The sequence below is a fragment of the Nannospalax galili genome, unplaced genomic scaffold, assembly GCF_000622305.1.
Source record: "Nannospalax galili isolate Female #2095 unplaced genomic scaffold, S.galili_v1.0 scaffold1104, whole genome shotgun sequence".
Taxonomy (NCBI): Eukaryota; Metazoa; Chordata; class Mammalia; order Rodentia; family Spalacidae; genus Nannospalax; species Nannospalax galili.
The window spans coordinates 420,718-439,565 of record NW_008350769.1 but is presented as its reverse complement, the minus strand read 5'-3'; the positions used below and the strand labels follow the sequence as shown (position 1 = coordinate 439,565).

General features: G+C 48.7%; 1 protein-coding gene across 3 annotated transcripts in view; it reads left to right on the top strand.

Moving 5' to 3' along the window:
- Positions 1-18,848, top strand: part of Mical3 (microtubule associated monooxygenase, calponin and LIM domain containing 3) — a 203,394-nt gene that overhangs the window by 150,217 nt on the left and 34,329 nt on the right. For 2 of the 3 annotated variants that reach the window (XM_008847918.3, XM_008847917.3), the window contains exons 20-23: positions 496-691; positions 10,427-10,668; positions 14,060-14,200; positions 18,435-18,545. In XM_008847918.3, the coding sequence (XP_008846140.1) occupies positions 496-691; positions 10,427-10,668; positions 14,060-14,200; positions 18,435-18,545 (690 nt within the window). Of the gene's footprint in view, positions 1-495; positions 692-10,426; positions 10,669-12,118; positions 12,209-14,059; positions 14,201-18,434; positions 18,546-18,848 lie in introns of all 3 variants that reach the window. The other variant, XM_029570834.1, reaches the window with a different exon arrangement.

Below are 18,848 nucleotides of genomic sequence, written 5' to 3'. Positions count from 1 at the left end.
TTACCACAAACCTGACCACAGGATACAGACAGATCCTATGTGACAGGTCCACAGGATACCTCAGCAGAGCCCTACCAGACCCAGTGTGTGGGGCCACTGGGAGGACTTGCCCTTGGTCCCTGGTAGTGAGAAGATCCATCCTTGGATCCTCACCCAGTCACCATCACTGGTTAGATGGTATCTGCCCTTGACTTGACTGGGGCCCAGGTGACACAGAAGAGTGGATGAGTGGCCTTTGTTTCTCCGAGTTATGGAAGTTCTGCCACACACACCAGCATCACGTCCTGTCCTCTGGCAAATCCTCAGCCCTTCAGGTTTCAGTCACCCAGGTTCTGACTTCACAGGAGGGCTGCAGTCTTTTCCTGGGAGATGAGTTGTGGCCGTTCCAATGCCTGGCGTTCCCTCTTTCATCCAACACCAGCTCCCATCATCCACTACTGCAGTTCCATTTCTGTCCTTCATCCTCAGAGCGCTGTATCTTTGCTTTTCCCACAGGTTCCAGCATGAATGGTCTAGAGGAACCCAGCATCGCCAAGAGGCTGAGGGGCACCCCAGAGAGGATCGAGCTGGAGAACTACCGTCGCTCTGTGAGGCTGGTTGAGGAGCTGGAGGAGGTGCCCGAGGAGACACAGGCAGAGCACAACCTGAGCAGCGTGTTAGACAAGGGCACCGAAGAGGATGTGGCCAGCAGGTCAGCCCATGCCCATGGTTTACCTGGGCGAGTTTTTTTGCCGGGGGCGGGGGGTTGGTTTTTTTTTTTTGAGACAGGGTCTCCCTGTAGCACCAGCTGACCTGGAACTCTGTGTAGACCAGGCAGGCCTTGAACTCAGAGATCCACCCGAGGCGAGTTTTGTAACCACTGTATCTCAGTTTCCTTGCCAATGCTAGAGCCTTCCTCAACTGATGTGATGGTTAAGGGGCAGATAGGAACACAGTGTTTAAACTCATCCTTGGCACATGTAAACATTCAGAGTTTGCGCTGCATGGTATTGACCATGTGCCCTAGTTTGCTTTCTTGTTGCTCTGAGAAAACACTGACCAAAACCAACCTGAGGAGGAAAGGATTTATTTGGTTTACACTTCCACATTGCAGTCCATCATTGAACAGTGTCAAGGCAGGAGCTAAAGCAGAGACCATGGAAGAACACTGTTTACGGGCCTACCCCTCTGGCCTCTGCTCAGCCTGCTTTCTTAATCAACCTAGGCCCACCTGCCCATGGTGGCGCCACCAACCTCCCACATCACTCAACAATCAAGAAAGTGCCCCATAGGCTGGAGAGATGGCTCAGCAGTTAAGAGCACTGACTGATCCTCCATAGGACTCCAGGTTCGATTCCCAGCACCCGTATGATAGCTAACTACCAGCCTTAACTCCAGTTCCAGGGGAATCCAATGTACTCTTCTGACCTCCACAGGTACTGCATGACATGGGTACTTCTAAAAGAATGAAATCAAAAACAAAAAAGGCAGATGTAGCTAAAAAACAATAAAACCATGAGTAATGGAAAAATAAGGCAGTTTTAAGAAATATTTTATTTATTATTTTTATTTTATGTGTATGAGTATATTGCCTTCATGTATGTGAGTGCACCTGGGTTGTGCAATGCTGCGGAGGTCAGAAGGGAATTCCGATTCCCCTGGAACTGGAGTTAAGGATAGTTCATGGCTGCCGTGTGGGTGCTGGGAATCCAACCTCGGTCCTCTGCAAGAGCAGTCAGTGCTCTTAAATGCTGAGCCATCTCTCCAGCCCCTAAAAAATTTTTCTTTAAGAAAGAAAAAAAGAAAGTGCCCCACAGACATGTCCACAGGCCAATCTAATAGAGGAAATTCCCCAATTGAGGGTCCCTCTTCCCAGGTGTGTCAAGTTAATAACCAAAGGCAACTATCACACTCTGTGTTCATGGCAGTCCTGGGAAGTAGATATGTGTTTTGTCAGCTTGTAGGTAAGGAAACTGATGGTGACTAGGACGAGCTGAAATTCCAGCTCAGGCTTCCTGGGTCCAAGTCCAGGATTTTTCCTGTTTTCCCTGCTGCCCCATGGTCCATTCTCCCCACTCCATCAAAGTCCTTGCCTCGAAATCAAGGTCAGCCATTCTTACTTAGGACCCTGTAAGTCTGATGCCTCATAGGGAGCTCTCAGTAGATGGAACAGGACCAGTAAGAATCACATCCATAAGGTTTACTGAGTTTACCTAGCCCTGTGTTGGTTATTGAAAAGATAACAGAAAGAAATAAACCACTATTGCGGTCTACCAGTTGTTTACAAATCTGTGAAAGGGGGAAAGACCTGCAGAGGAAGAAAAGCAGATAGAAAACAGCATGTTTGGGGCATGTTGCTCCATAGAGGGTTGAATTAGGAGCCACTCAGCCAGCCACCAGCTACTGTGCAGCCTTGGAGAAGCCATCTGGCCTTTCTGGGGCTCTTTAGAGCTCCTGTGGGTAAAGGGAGGGAGCAGAAGGCTTGCATGCTAGGGGCCCACACACAAGTGATGTTAGGCTTTACCAATGTTTAATTCTGTTCAGGTGAATGATGCCTTTGGGGGCCATGAATCCTCTCACCCCAATGGAAGTCCCATGTGCTGGTTTCCAGTGTTAGTAGAGGTTGATGTGGAGAGAACAGGATGAAAAGGAAGGGCAATCAGTATAGACCAGACTCTCTTCTGTAGGACTCTATGTCAGAACTGAGGCTCCAGACCAAGCATCTCTCACACAGCAAGCACTAGCATTGAGTGGTGATAGGGATGGGTAACATGGTGATAAAGAAAGCCTTTTTTTTTTTTTGGTCTTTTTGAAACAGGGTCTCCCTGTAGCCTCAGCTGTCCTGGAACTCACTATGTAAACCAGGCTGGCCTTGAAGAAAGCCTTTTTTTTTTTTTTTAAGGCCCAATAATGTTTCCCAGAGTGTGTTTGCTGAGCACAGCTGCTTTCACCTACAACCCCAGTTCTCAGATCTGGAGCAGACACTATGGATGAAGTGCTTCTTCGGCTAGCCCCACAGACAGCTTCTCTGTGCACTCAAGAGACAGCCTCCTCTTGGTGTGTGTAGTTCCAGAGCCATCACTGACTATAAACCATAGTCACATAATGACTCTGCAACCAGAGTGCCATGGAGATACACTTCACCCTCCTGCACTCAGATGAAGGATGAAGGATGGTCATGTACTCTTATCACCATCTACACAGTGCCAAAAATGCCCCTAGTTTATTTAAGCTCTAGTTAAAGAGAGAAAAAAAGGCAAGGGTTTGGGTGTGACTTCATAGGAGAACATTTGCCTTGAATATACAATCCTTGTGTTCCATTCCAGCACTGCCAAAAAATATATAATAATTAATTAAAAACCTTTTAGAGGGGCTAGAGAGATGGCTCAATGGTTAAGAACACTGACTGTTCTTGCAGAGGACCTGGGCTCGAATCCCAGCACCCACATGGCAGCTAACAACTGTCCATAACTCCAGTTCCAGGGGATCTGACAGCCTCTTCTGTCCTCCTGGGGCATTGCATGACATGGGTGCACTTACCTACATGCAGGCAATACATGCGTACACATAAAGTAAAAATAATAAATAAAATATTTTAAAAAGGGCTGGGTGTGGTGGCACATGCCTTTAATCCCAGCACTCGGGAGGCAGAGGCAGGTGGATCTCTGTGAGTTCAAGGCAAGCCTGGTCTACATAGTGAGTTCCAGGACAGCTGGGACTACAGGGAGACCCTGTCTCAAAAAGACAAAAAAAAAAACCTTTTAGAAAAATGTGGAAAAAAAAACAATTATAGTAATAGACTAGTATCAGATGCTTCAAAAAAGTGAGGGGTCCACATACAGGAGCTGTGGATTTTGCCTCACTTCCCTAGGGAAGCAGTGAGGTGCTAGAAACGGTATGCTGTGTTCATCTTCCCTACCGCACCAAGCTGCGTCAGGTGCATGTGCAGCCCTCAGCCTTCTGTTTTCATTATTTGTTTTGTTTTCTTTGTATTGCCTACATGTACATAACCCACAGAGGCCAGAAAAGGACGTCAAATTCCCTAGAACTGGAATTATGGACAGTTGTTAGCCACCATATGGGTGCTAGGAACCAAACCTGGGTCCTCTGCAAGAGTAGCCAGTGCTCTTAACTGCTGAGCCATCTCTCTGACCTCAACTTTCAGCCTCCTTAGTGAGGGATTAGCCCTGAAGATGAGAACTGACATAGTTTTAAGAATTACTTTATCCAAGCTGGGCATGGATTACCTAGTCCAGCCCAGAAGTTTGTTTTCCTTCAGCTCAGAGAACATGACTCAGCCATCCATTGTGGGCAGTGTAGTGTGATATGTTAAAACATGGCTTTGGAGTCTAACAGTCCTGGACTTGAAATCCAGCTCTACCATCCACTGCCTGTAAGCAAGTCACTTGTTGCTCTGTGCCTCAGTTTCCCCATCCACAAAAGACACTGTACTTCATAGATTGTTTTGATTTTTATGTGTACGAGTGAATTGCCTACATGTATGTAAATGTTCCCATGTCGTGCAATGCGCACAGAGGTCAGAAGAGTTACAGATGGTTGTTAGCTGCCATGTGGGTGCTGGGAATTGAACCCAGGTCCTCTGGAGGAGCATCCAGTGCTCTTCACCACTGAGTCATCTGTCTAGCCCCATTCATGGGTTTATTGTGAGAATTAAATCAAATAAACTGATGCCTGGCACACAGTGGTCACTAGGTCAATGCCAGCAGTCGCTAACACTAGTCACATGTCCACTCACAGTGTACCCCCCTCTCTGGCTGATGCACCAGGAAGGCTGGTGTTTGTTTCCTCTGCCCCTTTTTCTGCAGAGACTGTAAGGAATGTGAGTCCTGGCTGAGCACACATGAGATTTCCACTGGATGAACCTCAGAAAACAATGTGTGCCTCCTTTGGCCCCCTGCTTGGCAACAGAGTATTGTCAGGGTCCATGGAACATCAGCGTGTGTCAGAGCAGACTGTAGTCTCTGAATAGGAGAGGCTTAACCTAAGAGTGAAAGCCATACATGATTATGATTCCCTGGTTCCTGTTTCTCTTCAAACCATGGGAAGGGGAAGTGCCTTGAAAGGAAAGATCATTGACAAAGACAAGTGTCATGCGCTGCCTGCAAAGCCTCAGGAGTTGAACCCATGGCTCATGCTGTCTAGGCAAGCACTCTATTCTGAGCTGTACCCCTAGCCCTCTTTCTGACCTTCTGCTTTGAGATGGGGGTCTCACTAAGTTGCCCAGGCATGCCTTGAACCTGTTATCTTCCTGCCTCACCCTCCCACTTGTTCCCCAGTGCCCAGCTGGGAAGGTAATCTTGATGGCTAGACTTTCCAGTCCCCCATCTCTCCCAGGAGGCCCTGAGAAAATATCCTTTCTTCTCAGAAGGGAAGAAGTTGGATGTCTTTGTTGCATTTTTGCCACTGTATGGATTGTCCTCATTTAAAAAGTTTCCATGCTGGGCATGGTGGCACACGCCTTTAGTCCCAGCACTCGGGAGGCAGAGGCAGGTGGATCTCTGGGAGTTCGAGGCCAGTCTGGTCTTCCATGGCAATTCCAGGCCAGCTGGGGCTACAGGGAGACCCTGTCTCAAAAAGACCAAAAAAAAGTTTCCATGCTGTAGTTCGGGGGGTCCAACCCACTGCAGATGCCTTCCCTCCCACCTTGACAAGCCAGAACCCGAGGTTTTGGTGCCTAGGTCAACAAGGGGATCTGAAGTGAACCTTGAGGCTGAGAGTGTAGCTCAGTGGTAGAACAGTTGCTTAGCACAGGCAAGACTCTGATTTTAATCCCCAGCCCTGCAAAAAAAAATAAATGAATAAAAGACAAAACTGCTGGGCATGGTGGTTCATGATTTTAAATATTTTATTTATTATTTTTATGTGTAAAAGTGTATTGCCTGCAGGTATATAGGTGCGCCCATGGAGGGCACTGGATTCCCCTGGAACTGGAGTTCCAGGCAGTTGTTAGCTGCCATGTGGGTGCTAGGAATCGAACCCAGGTCTTCTGCAAGAGCAACCATTGCTCTTAACCACTGAGCCATCTCTCCAGCCACAGTATATGCTTTAAATCCCAGTGGCAGAGGTAGGCAGATCTCTATGAGATCATGGACCAGTCTGGTCTACATAACGAGTTCCAGGCCAGCTGGGGCTATAGGGAGACCCTGACTCAAAAACCACAAAACAAAAAATAAAATAAATAAAAGACAAAAAATTAAGGCCTGAGGTTTATACCTTGAATCTTGTGTGACGTGAGAGCTGCATAGCATATGTTGTCCTTGAGGTCCTGTGACAGCATAGCCTTGAGAGAAGCTCCCTGAAGCATCTGGCAGGTTCCTCTTGGTCCTTCTGGCAGACTGGAAGGCTGCTTGGCTTGTCCCAGGTCTCCAGGAGCAAGAGGAAATCCTCTTACAAACACTTATGCTTGTAGCTGATGGTGAAAAGTGAGGACTGACCTTTCCGCTCTGGTTGTCACACTCTCACAGCCTCTGAGCTGTCTGTCATAAAACTAGTCCAAGTGGCACTAATAGCCATCATGGGGCCTCATTGTCCTCATCATAGGAGATGTATTCATTGCCCCAATTATGCACAGTGCAGCCACCCTAATAACATGGCACAGGTGAGGTCAGGCTGTGCTCAGGCCCCTCTCTTGGGAAGCCAGGCACCATCCCTCTCCCAACCTCCCTAAACAAGCCACTGAGCACCCTCAGCCATGATGTGGGGACAGAGATTTGAGTACAGAAGACTTCTTGTCCTCACTTCATATTGGATCAATGGTAAGTGGCACCCAGAGCACACATTCCTTAATAAGAAAGTAAACCTGGCGTTGGAGAGATGGCTCAGTGGTTAAGGACACTGACAGTTCTTGCAGAAGACCCGGGTTTGAATCCCAGCACCCACATGGCAGCTAACAACTGTCCATAACTCCAGTTCCAGGGGATCCGACAGCCTCTTCTGTTTTCTGTGGGCATTGCATGACATGGGTGTGCTTGCCTACATGCAGGCAATACATGCATACACATAAAATAAAAGTAATAAATAAAATATAAAAAAAAGAAAGTAAACCAGTAGAAACACCGCACAGTAAAGAAAATAGGGAGAAATACTCAAAACATAGGCCAGCTTTCCATTGTCCAAATTATTTTTTTTCTTTCATTTTTTCAACCTTTCGGGTTTTAAAAAGTATTTTATTTATTATTTTTATTTTATCTGTATGAGTGTATTGCCTGCATGTATGTAAGTGCACTTGTGTCATGCAGTGCCCAGGGAGGTCAGAAGAGGGTGTCAGATCCCCTGGAACTGGAGTTACAGAGAGTTGTTAGCAACCATGTGGGTGCTGGGAATTGAACCCAGGTCCTCTGAAAGAAAAGCTAGTGCTCTTAACCACTGAGCCATCTCTCCAGCCCCAACCTTTTAGTTTTTCAGACATAGTCTCACTCTATAGCCCTGGCTGACCTAGAACTGAATGTGTAAGCCACACTGGCCTTGAACTTACAGTGATCCTCCTATCTTGCCTCCCAAATGCTGGAACTACAGCTGTGTACCACCATACCTAGCCCAAATTCTTGGAGTTTTTTGGAATTGGGGTCCTCACTATGTAGTCCTGGCTTATCTGGAACTCACTATGTAGACAAGGCTAGCCTCAAACTCACAGAGATCTAAGTGCTCGTATTAAAGACACACCGGGCTGATTTTTTTTTTTTTTTTTGGTCTTTTTGAGACAGGGTCTCCCTGTAGCCCCAGCTGTCCTGGAACTCACTATGTAGACCAGGCTGGCCTTGAACTCACAGAGATCCACCTGCCTCTGCCTCCCAAGTGCTAGGATTAGAGGCATGCACCACCACGCCTGGCTTTTTTTTAATACTTTATTATTGATTCTTATGTGTATGAATGTATTGCCTGCATGCATGTGAGTACACTGTCATGCAATGCAGCAGAGGTCAGACGAGGGCATCCGATTCCCCCTGGAACTCAAGTTAAGGACGGTTCACAGCTGCCATGTGGGAGCTGGGAATCGAACCCGGATCCTCTGGAAGAGGAGTCAGTGCTCTTAAGCACTGAGCCATCTCTCCAACCCCAAGGCTGAAATTTTTATGTTTACCTTCAAACCACCCCTCCAGATCTTTGCTCCCCCATCCACACACTCAAACACACATACCTTATAAGGATGCAGGGTCTTTCCTGGATCACCTCTGCAGTTTCCACTGGTTGGTGCATACAACGTAAATAGAAGGCTCTTGGTCTGCTTTAGCTGAGTGGGTGTAGTAAAGGTGCAGCTCTTATTTCTGTGTCCACTGGCTCAGTTATAGGTCTCAGGATTTCTTCAAGCAGTGCATGGTGGTGCACGCCTATAACCCCAGCACTCAGGAGGCAGAGGCAAGAGGACTTAGGATTCAGGCCAGCCTGGGATACATAGTGAGACCCTATTTCAGAAAAAAAAAAAAAAAAACTTCAATTAATGAAGGAGTGAATGGTTCTTGGAGTAAATAAGCAAGTAAATAAATGAATAGCTCTAGCACACTGCAGGAATGATGAGTCAGCAGTGCCTAGCCGGCACAGCATGCCTGTGAGGCAGGCATCACATGATGCGGCTACTGAGGACCACAGCTCAGAGAGTGTAATCATAACTGAGGTGGTCACACAGCTGGCAGTGGGAAAGTCAATGTGTCACTGTGAGGAGTTAGCAGACAAGAGGGAATATGCTCACTTCTCAGCCCTTTCACAAGTTCAGCCTTTCCCCCACAAACGCCATAAGGCTTAGCAGTTTGAGAGGGACTCAGAACTTGCTGAAAGTGATCACACTCATACCTGTGGCCTCTCAGAGGGAAAGGACGCAGAGTTTTAGAACTTAGCTGTAGAAAGACTTTCATATGGCAGAGTCCAGGAAACTACAAGACTCTGAGCTACCATTGCCCTCTCCCCTATGGGAGCCATGCCCACAGCTATGCTCCCAGTTTCCATGTATGACATTGCGTTCTAAGTATCATTCACCTGGGGTCTGGGAGTTTAGAGTGTTTATTGGGACTCCATTACTTACATAGTGATTTTTTAAAATATTTTATTTATTATTTTTTATTTTGTGCGTATGGATGTATTGCCTGCATGCATGTAAGGGCATCCATGTCATTCAATATCCATGGAGGTCAGAAGAGAGCATCAGATCCCCTGGCACTGGAGTTACAGATGGTTGTTAGCTGCCATGTGGGTGCTGGGAACCAAACCTGGGTCCAATGCAAGAGCAGCTAGCACTTTTAACCACTGAGCCATCTCTCTAGCCCCCATCATGTAATGAATTTTGATTGATAGCCCGTGTGATGGACCTAGTCCTCAAGTTAACCTAAAGTCCCTCCCCTAAATCACATCATTGTTCTTTCTGGTATGGCCAGGCTTCCCTAGATCCTCTCATCACACAGAGCCCTCACTTCACCCCAGATCCCCTCATGAGAGACAGCTCTCACACTGAGCACCATTGTCCTCATTCTGGTGTGTGCTTGTGCTCACTCTCATATACAAAAGGGCTATGAGGAGGTGCCCTGGATGGAGAACCCCACCTCCACAGGAAGCTGAGACTGGATACCCACCCCATGCCGCTGGGGCTTAGGACTGCACAGCCTAGAGTTGAGTCCAGTGCCTTATTCTGAAGGGCAGATTTTCTCCAACCAGGTCCTCTGACAGAGGATGAAGGCTCCTGACCATGAAGCGGGTCTGGAAACTTACAGCACAGCCACAGCACTGTTGGGCATGGAGTTTTCCTCATATCCTGTATCCTACAGGGCCTAAAGGAGAGTAGAGGTTGGATTTTTGTCTTTGCATACGTTACTGAATGTAGTGCTGTTCTCATCACAAGCCAAGCTGGCTTTGTGCTGTGAAGGGAACAGATGAGGAGAATGTCAGATGTGATTCCAAGGGGACGGGGGTGAGACCCTTCCTAGGGTCCCTGCTATACCTGTGCTGGTGATGAGGCCTTTACTGTACTTTGTCTGTGTGACACTTTGTACGACCTCAAGGAACACAGAGGATTGGATTTGCTGCCTTGTCCTCAGTCCTTCCTCAGCATGCACACACACCCTGATGCACACACCTGTTCAGGTCAGCCTTCTGGGACTTCCTTCTTCATCTCTAACCCACCCATGAAACTTCTCACAAGAAGCTTCTAGCCAATTGAGTTTCTCCAGCCAAACAGTGAGTCAGGGCAAGCAAGGACTTTCTCTCTGTTTTTTTGTGTAGTGAGTGGTCACTGTGCCCCACAGGCTGGGCTCTTCCTCGGGTGGGTCTGCATAGGGCTGCACATGTGTGCCTGTCATCTTACCCCATCAGTACACTCCTTCCTGTCCCTTCCCTGACCAGGAAAGGGTACCATCCCGTCCTGCTTCTCTTTGCTTTGCTGGGAGCTGCTGCCTGTGCATGCGGCTCTGAATCTCCTCCGTGTGCTGTGGTTTCCTCTTAGCAGTTCCGAGTCAGAGATGGAGGAGGAGGAAGACGAGGAAGATGATGATCAACAACCCACCTCTGACCTGGGCGGTGTTCCCTGGAAGGAGGCGGTGAGGATCCACGCTCTTCTGAAGGGAAGAAGCGAAGAGCAGCTAGAAGCCTCCAAGAGCTTCGAGCCAGAAGAGGAGGAAGAAGAGGAGGAGTATGAAGAAGAGGAGGAAGAAGAATACGATGAAGAAGAAGAAGAGTCCAGTGAAGGTCAGAAAGAGTCTTTTCTAGCCCTGACTCCATCCCACCTCCCACCCCTCTGGCTGTGTTTCTGGTGGGGCGGGGGCTACTGGAGTCACAGGAAGCCCGCCTCAGAGCCTGAGACTAGTTCTGTCCCGTACTTGCTCCAGATCTTAGGCAGGACAGAGGAAGCATCCAGTGTCTGGCAGGCTGTCACACTGTGAATAATGTCCCTTGTGCACATTTGTGTTTTTAATTAGAAGTGAAAGATAGCGCCAGACATAGGACTTTGTCCAATTTAGGTTACTTTCGCTTTTTCAGGTTATCTCTTTTTTCCCTACAGTTACATGTAAAGAAATTTATTTTAATAAGGCAAAGAAATTCAGCTTCCTAGAGAAGTCACCATGGTCTTGGATAGCAGGCTGCTGTGATCTTAGGTGCTCACTGGACTGGCTTCAGCAACCTTTGGGGCCTAGGGAATGTGTTCGTTTCTATTAATCCTTTTGCCTTAGACTTGAGGATTTTCTATTCTGCCCCTCTCTGGCTATGCAGAGAGGGGAAAGAATCCTGCTGCAGAGGGCCCATGAGTGATGAGGAAGGAGACCTGATTCCCCAAGGAGGGCCACACTTGCTTCCCAGGGGCACAGAGCCAAAGGAAAGGATGTGGACCTTCCAGTGTCCAAGCCCCAGTTCCTGACAGCATAGACACGGGGAATTGGCTCTCAGTGGCACCATTGCTCCTAGGGTGGATCTGCTTGTCCTGGAATTCTGTGTGCTCGCTGCCCAGCCCTCTCCCAGAGGGAATGCTCAGAGTCAGGACATTTCCTTGGTGATGCGCAGGCTTCTTCCCTAGGGAGCTTCTCTGGTCTTCATGCGCTGACCCCTGTGAAGGCAAAGAGGAACCTGAGCAGACCTGCTCTCTGCCTATTCAGGTTCATGATTCATGAAGAAGGTGTGTTCTAGAAGCCTGGCACTGGCTGGAGCATGGTTTCTCTCCCTTCTACCATGTCTGCTACTCCATGCTGGCCCAGAGCAACCATGTGTTCTCATTTGTCATAGTGGGTCCAACCCCTTCCCAGCTCCCACAGGGAAAGGTATTTGAATCATTAGAGATGTCATAATCTCCATGTGACAACTCAGGAGGCTTTACCCACCTTCCCTGTGTGGAAACTTAATTTCCCTGGGCTGGGAACTAATGTCAAGACCAGTCCTCTAGCTAGAGAAACAGCACATTCAGCCAAGGTCTGTTCCCACATGAAGCCTTTGTCCCCCAGCCTGCAGTGCATCTGCGGGGCAGCAGACCTGATTCCTGTGTGGGCAATGTCAGTTCACTCCTGCTTGCAGCTGGAGAAGATAACTCTGCCTTCTGTTCTCTTCCCTCCCTCCATTCCCTCTTTCTCCACTTATCCCCATCCCCCCCCCCCACCCCTCTGCGGGATTCTTGGTGCTGTCTGTGGGTGTCTGGCTCCCCCTGCTGTAGAAGGGGAGTATTGCCCTTGGGACAGAGAACTCCTCCAAGGCCAGTGGCTCCAGCATCTCTCAAAGGAAGAAGAAATGGGTACATGTGAAGGTACCCACTTTGCCCCCTGACCATCTCCATCCTGGCTCCCAAACAACCTCCAAAATTTGCTTTCAAGAGCAGGTCCCACATGGAAAAGATGTATTTTGTAGAGCTGCCCTCAAGGACTTTGTGCATACCTAGCTGGACACCTGTCCCTGGAAAAGCACAGAATAGCATGTGAGTCAACAGATTCCTGAGGACAGAGAACAAGTCTTATAGAACATTACCCCACCTCTGTCCTGGTAGCTTTTGCTATGAGTTCCCCTTATCCACTTAAACCTCACTACACAGCCATAGCTTTTTGGTCTTACCCCAGGTACCCCATGCTGCTAAATTCCCCTAAAAGAAATGTATATTGGCAGGAGGCATAGAAAGGGCTTACCTCATCCATCTGTTCCTTACAAGGCAAAGTAAAAGGACTAGCATTTTTCTCTGTGACTCACTCTCCCCAGTCCTAACAAATCTAAGCTGTTAGTGATTTTACTGTGTTTCAGCCCCTACCAGCACCATCAGGGCAAGCTGGTATTGGGGATAGGCTATGAATCTCTAGAGACCTATAAGGGAACCTCTGGGGCCACCTCTCCATGTCACAGTATAGTTCAACATCCACACTGGAAATTTCACCTGTGCTTTCTGCCATGTCACATCTCCATCACCTCAAGATACAACATTGTAATAGTGACAGGCTGTCCAGTTAGTGTTGGAGGGGTGCATACACTCCCAGATGGAAGCCCCAAAGACCTTCAGATCGGTGGCACCTGCTCTTGCTGCCTGAATAGCTCTCCTCCCTTCTGCAGTGCCCCCAAACCCTAGTTGCTGGCTATCCCTTTATCTTAACCCTACTGTATGGCATGATCTAAGCACTAATGAGAGGACCATGGGCAGAGGCTGCATGCAAATTCCACTGGCTCTGCCAGCAGTAGCATCTGAAAGGGATGCTGATGAGTTTTCATTTAGCTAAGAAGCAGATCTCATGTCCATAGGAGTCAGCAGAGCTCCAGGTACAGTTTGCAGGAAAGGAAGGGTCTCGGCCACAGGAGGATCAGAGGCACTGATCTCACTCCTGTCCTGAGCACTGGACAGAGCTCTGCTTCCTCTCCCAGCTGTTGCTCCCTGCCCCCTCCCACCCCCAAAACTGTCCTCCTACGTCAGTGCCCCTGCCACAGCCCCAGCATACAGCGTGTGGCCTCTAGCAAAAGTACTTTTCTTCAGCAGCTCTTGCTGTAGACGATAAAAACTAAAGTCCCAGCAAAGCACATTTGTGTCCTGGGTAGTTGTCTGGCTCCCGGCAGTGGCACTGTCCTTGCCCACCTGTGTCTTAATACTCCACTTAAGTCTTAAGGGAGAAGCAGTTGGCCTGGCAGGTGGTGGTAAGCACCTTGCTTTGACCAACAGGAAGTATGTCCTGGGGGCTCATGCTGTGCTAGCTGACAGCCAAGTCCTGGGGCCCCTGGCAGGATGGCCCTGAGAAGTAAGGGTCATCTGCCCTGTTCCTTCCTGGGCAATGTGGGCCCTTCAGGATGGAAATTCACTTCAGAATGGAAAGAGCCTCAGAATGAAAAATTCCATTGTATTTGGAGGTGGAATATGTGGAGCTCACTGAAAATGAGAAGTCTGTGTAAAGCTGTGAATAACTAAATCAAAATGAGCGTGTGTGTGTGTGTGTGTGTGTGTGTGTGTGTGTACATGTGCACATGCATGTATATTCTCAGTTTTTACTTTTCTGATTCAAACTGGTCCTGGCAGACACTGTAACTTTCTGTTTCCTTTTCTGTGGTGTCTCATCCCCTCGTCCCCTTGACTGTTCACTCTTCCTTCTGTCCTCCCCTGTCTCCTCCTTCCTGGGGACCTGGCGCCCAGCTGGGAACAACAGGCTGCAGCAGATCATAAATGCAGCGGATCCTTTGGCAATCCAGGCTGATGTGCACTGGACACACATCCGTGAAAGAGAGGCGGAGGAGGAGAGGATGGTCCCAACCTCCGAGTCCTCCACTTCTAGAGGTAACTGCTTTGAGACCCAGAGTCCAGTGTGCGCCCTAAGCACCCATCTCTGGACCCTCCAGTGACTGCAGCAGTGCTGTCTGCTGGGGGACCGCTACCCTTGGCTCTTGTTCAAGGATATGTAAAGTTCTCTATGGGTTATAAGGTTGTGGGCTCCATCTCTACTGATGCAAAACAGGAAAGTGAACCTCGAAAGTGACTTGGAAGACCCTAGAATTTGCTCTCTGTCTCATGCATTTTCAGTGGGGTCCTCTTCACCTCTCTTAGAGTGTGTTGGCAGAGTGGGTGTGGGTGTGAATGAATGGCAAGACCAGAGAAGGGAGCAGACTTGGGAGTGAAATTAAAAGATGTGTCTCAGGGAAGCCTGTTTTAGGTGAAATGATCTGTGTTTCCCAGTAAGATAAAAATGTACCTTATTCTAACTTTTTTTTAAAGCTACCCAGGCAAGACTTGAACTCAAGATCCTCCTGCCTCAGCCTCCTAAATGCCTGGCAGCACAGACGCGCACCACCATGCCCAGCTTCTGACTTCTTTTAAGGAATAAAAATAAAGCCCATGAAGAGGAATAGTCATTGTATATCACTCTCTTCAGCCATCTGTTTTCCATGTAGGGCCTGTTTACCCTGTGAGGCTCTGAGTCTGCAAAAGAAGATGGCTTCTGACCCTTGGGGAAACTTAGGCTTTTGTGGGATGTTTTAATCCTCTAGGGTATCGGGCTGACCTTCGAGATCAGGACAGGGTTGACTGCAGCCCTGGCCAGAGTTGCCCTCCCTTATGGTCTGTCTTCTCTCCCTATTTCAAATACCTGTCACACAGGCTAACGGCAGATCGTCGCCCCTTGTCAGTGCCAGATGGACCTCTGTCTTGTGATGTCATCTCATTTTCTCTTCAGTTTTGGACTTTAGGGTGACCTCAGCTCTCCCTACCAAGAACTTACCACTATTTAACTTTGCATTTATCATCTGTTTTAAATTCAGTGACTGGCCTTCCCTCCGTACGCCGTGCAGCAGTACAGGCCTGGCTGGAGACTGTCTCCGGAGGTAGTCTGGTGATATGTGCCATCCCCCCACCCCACTCCAACTCATTGTAACCTTTCTCTAGGCGGCTCTGCTGGCACCTTAACTCTAGGACTCCGCTCCTGTCGCTGGTGCATGTGAGGGCGGAGCCAGTGGGCGGGGTGCGTGCATGCTCAGTTAGGCCACCTATCTGTGCATGGACCAGAAATGCATCATCCCCTACCCTCAGGCAGACTGGAGACAACAGTGCAGACAGTACAGTGACAGTTATTAATAGTGGTTGGATATGAAAGCCTAGGTGAAAGAAAACTTTTTGTGCTGAGGTTTTAAACCTATAGAAATGAAGTTGGGAAGCAACCTACCAGTGTGTTAGAGGAAGAGGCAGTCAACACAGGAATTTATAGAAAATTTACTATAGAAGAAAGGCAAGAACTGATCAGTATTGCTCAGCATAAGGTAGAAGGACATGCTGAATGCAGCAGGGTGGGACGTATGCTGGATCTCCAGACTGAGCCACAGTGTCTCTTTAAGTACCCGGACCAGAAATACACTGAGAAGCCTTCATTGTCTTTACTTAGTTTTTCTAGAAGCATGTTTTTTCAAGAAGAGGTGCTTGGCATTTGAGGCAGGGCAGTCTGTCCCATCGCAGGATGTCCGATGTCCTTGGCCTCTGCCCTCTCAATGCCAGAGCAGTCTCCATCCACACACAAAGAGGCCTGTATATATTCCCAAACACCGAGAAAAGGAGGCAGTGTGCCCCACGGGCTCAGAACCAAGGTCCCGGCAGTCACTTCCAGGACCAGCTGGTGCTTGTGAATCTTTTGGCCGCCCGGCTGGGCCTGTTACCCTTCCCAGCAACTGAAAGTAGACACGTGGTAGGAGAGGCCACCGGAGAAAGAGGACTTGCTGTCTAGTATGGCTGACCGTGAGCTGAAGGAAGGAGGAGCAGGGCCGAGGAGGAAGGACATCCTGGCAGGCAGCTGAAATAAATGGCAACTCCCAGCTTCCGTAGCGTGTGGCTCCTCACTTGCGTGATCGCTTCCAGCATAGCGCTGCAGCTGCATCTTAACCTGGATTCCACTCCTCAGTTCCATCGCTCTAGCTGAGGCTCCTCCCACATCTGCTACTGCTGCACCATTAGCACTCAAGTGTTTGCTTTTTGATATGTGTGACCACCATTCCCTTCAAGGTACTCCTAGGAGTGCAAGACTCCCCACCCTTCTGACTCTACAGCAGGTGTCTCTTAAGTAGGAGCTTGAAGGGGGAGAACTTCCTGAAACACCAAGGGACCAGGAGGAGGACAGGCTGGTTGGGGGCTGGGACAGCCTGAGGAGCCAAGGAGTGGCCTTTGTGCTTACTTCCAGCTTACTTGCCAGAGAGAGTGTGGATACTACCTCAGTACCAGATCCTCACTGATTCACTCAGGCAAACATGTTGTGCACAAAGGGCCCTTTGGAATGGGCCCATGTTCTGGGCCTTGTAGCCTCAGACATGACAGAGTGCAGTGATGGGGCTTGCCATCCTAGTATAAAGTTCTATTTTGAAGAAGCCCAGGGATGTTGCTGCTTTTCAGTGGGTGTTTGTGTCTCCAAAGCCCCACTCCTTGGTGTCTGGTGAGCATCTTTCTGGAGTGACCAAAAGCACTCGAAGGTTATAGACCTATGGAAATCATAGTAGTTTTTCTCCAGTGTTTATTCCAGCACATGCTATCAGCATAAGAGAATACCTTGGCACTGCCCCCTTCCTGAATTGCTCTGGTATCGCAGAACAAACAGGTGGCTAAGTTCACCAGCCCAAAACTGTACTTGAAGTGCAGCTTCCTCTTCCTAAACCCTGGACTGTCTATTCTGTTCCAAACTTATTTGCCATTGTTTTCCAGTTTTCGGTATTTTAAAAAGGTCTTCATTAATTTGAACCATCATCATCTTACAAACTGCACATAAAAACAGGCATGTGCCAGGCATGGTAGCGCACACCTTTAATCCTGGCACTCAGGAGGCAGAGGCAGGCGGATCTCTGTGAGTTCAAGACCAGCCTGGTCCACATGGCAAGTTCCAAGACCAGCTGGAGCTACGGGGAGACCCTGTCTCAAAAAGACCAAAAAAAAAAAAAAGAAAAGCCAGGCATGACGGCGCACGCTTTTAATCCCAGCACTTGGGAGGCAGGGACAGGCGGATCTCTCTGAATTCAAAGCCAACCTGATCTATATAGTAAGTTCCAGGCCAGCCATGGCTTTATAGTGAGACCCTGTCTCAAAAACAAACAAAAACACAGCACTCCCAGAATCTTAAAGGTGCCTCTTCCTACTTCCCATCCCTCCCCAACACCACTCCCTAAACAAGCCTCTTCCTCAAGTTTTGTCATCACCTGACCTATGGGGTAGAGCTAGTGGGTTGCCCTGCAAAGGAAAACCTCATGTTGGGTGGCCTGCCCTCTCCCTTTCAGCTCAGCTTGGGAAGAAATTCACCCAGATTTGCTTTGATGCCTTGATCCATGGAAATCACAAGTATTACCGTCAAACTGAGCAGCATCTCCAGACAGCTGCTATGCTCCTTCTCTGTCTGCACCATATGCAGATTCTCCACAGGCACAGGCTGGGGCGAGGTGTTGTGCGTGTTTAGGGGCTGTCTTCCTTGGGATAGGTAAAGTAGATGGGTCCCTTACTTCATTTTGCAGCCCTGAAGGGCCATTGTTGAGTCCAGAAAAGGAACTTTACATACTGCCTCAGCCCCACCCTCCTGCTTTAACAGAGTCCTCTAAATTAGCCCAAGACTTGTCCTTAGGAAGAAAGCATCAGCCTCTGCTTGTGCCGAGGCTGAACAGGGGAGCCTCATGTGAGTCACCTGACCCTTGAGCTTCAGCTCTGTCACAGAAAGATGGACATGAGGAATGGGCCCTCTTACTGGCTAGTACTATGCCTGCTACAAAGGCACTGGTATAAGCTGCTGGTAGTCCAGCAGCTTCCTTTGACAGTGGCTGACTTGAGGCTCTCACAGCGGCAGCCTCTGGAGAAAAAGTGATACCACTGTGCCAGCAGCTGCTGTCTCCTACTTGGTCCTACTCAAGTGGACAAGTAGCCTCGGCACCAACGCTGCTTATAGGGGACTCTCCGTATCTTCCCAGGTGACCTCCCTTCTCCCCATGGCCCTCTTGCACCTTGCATAGTCATCTGTCTATCTGTCGTCTTTTTCCTGTCCTTGAACGTCTCTGCTTTACAGCCCCTCTGGATGAAAATTATCTGGAAGAGGATGTGGACTCAGAGCCAGCAGAGACCGAAGGGGAAGCTGCAGAGGACGGAGACCCTGGGGACACTGGTGCTGAGCTAGATGGTATGGGCCCCCAGCCTCCCCTTTCCACCTATGTAACCTGTTGCCCATGGGAGACAGGGCCTTAGTGGTTTGAACTCACAAAAGATATTTTACAGCACAAATTTAAGCCAATTGTGGGGTGCGGGTCTGTCTGGCAAAAGAAGAGGGTAGAGGAGTCCAGGAAGCAAGGCTCACCCTCCACAGGCATACCCGGAAGCCTGTCGTGTCATGGTTATTATATATATATATATATATATATATATATATATCAGTGTTTTGTCTACATGTATGTATGTGCACTGTGTGTGTGCAATGCCCACTGTC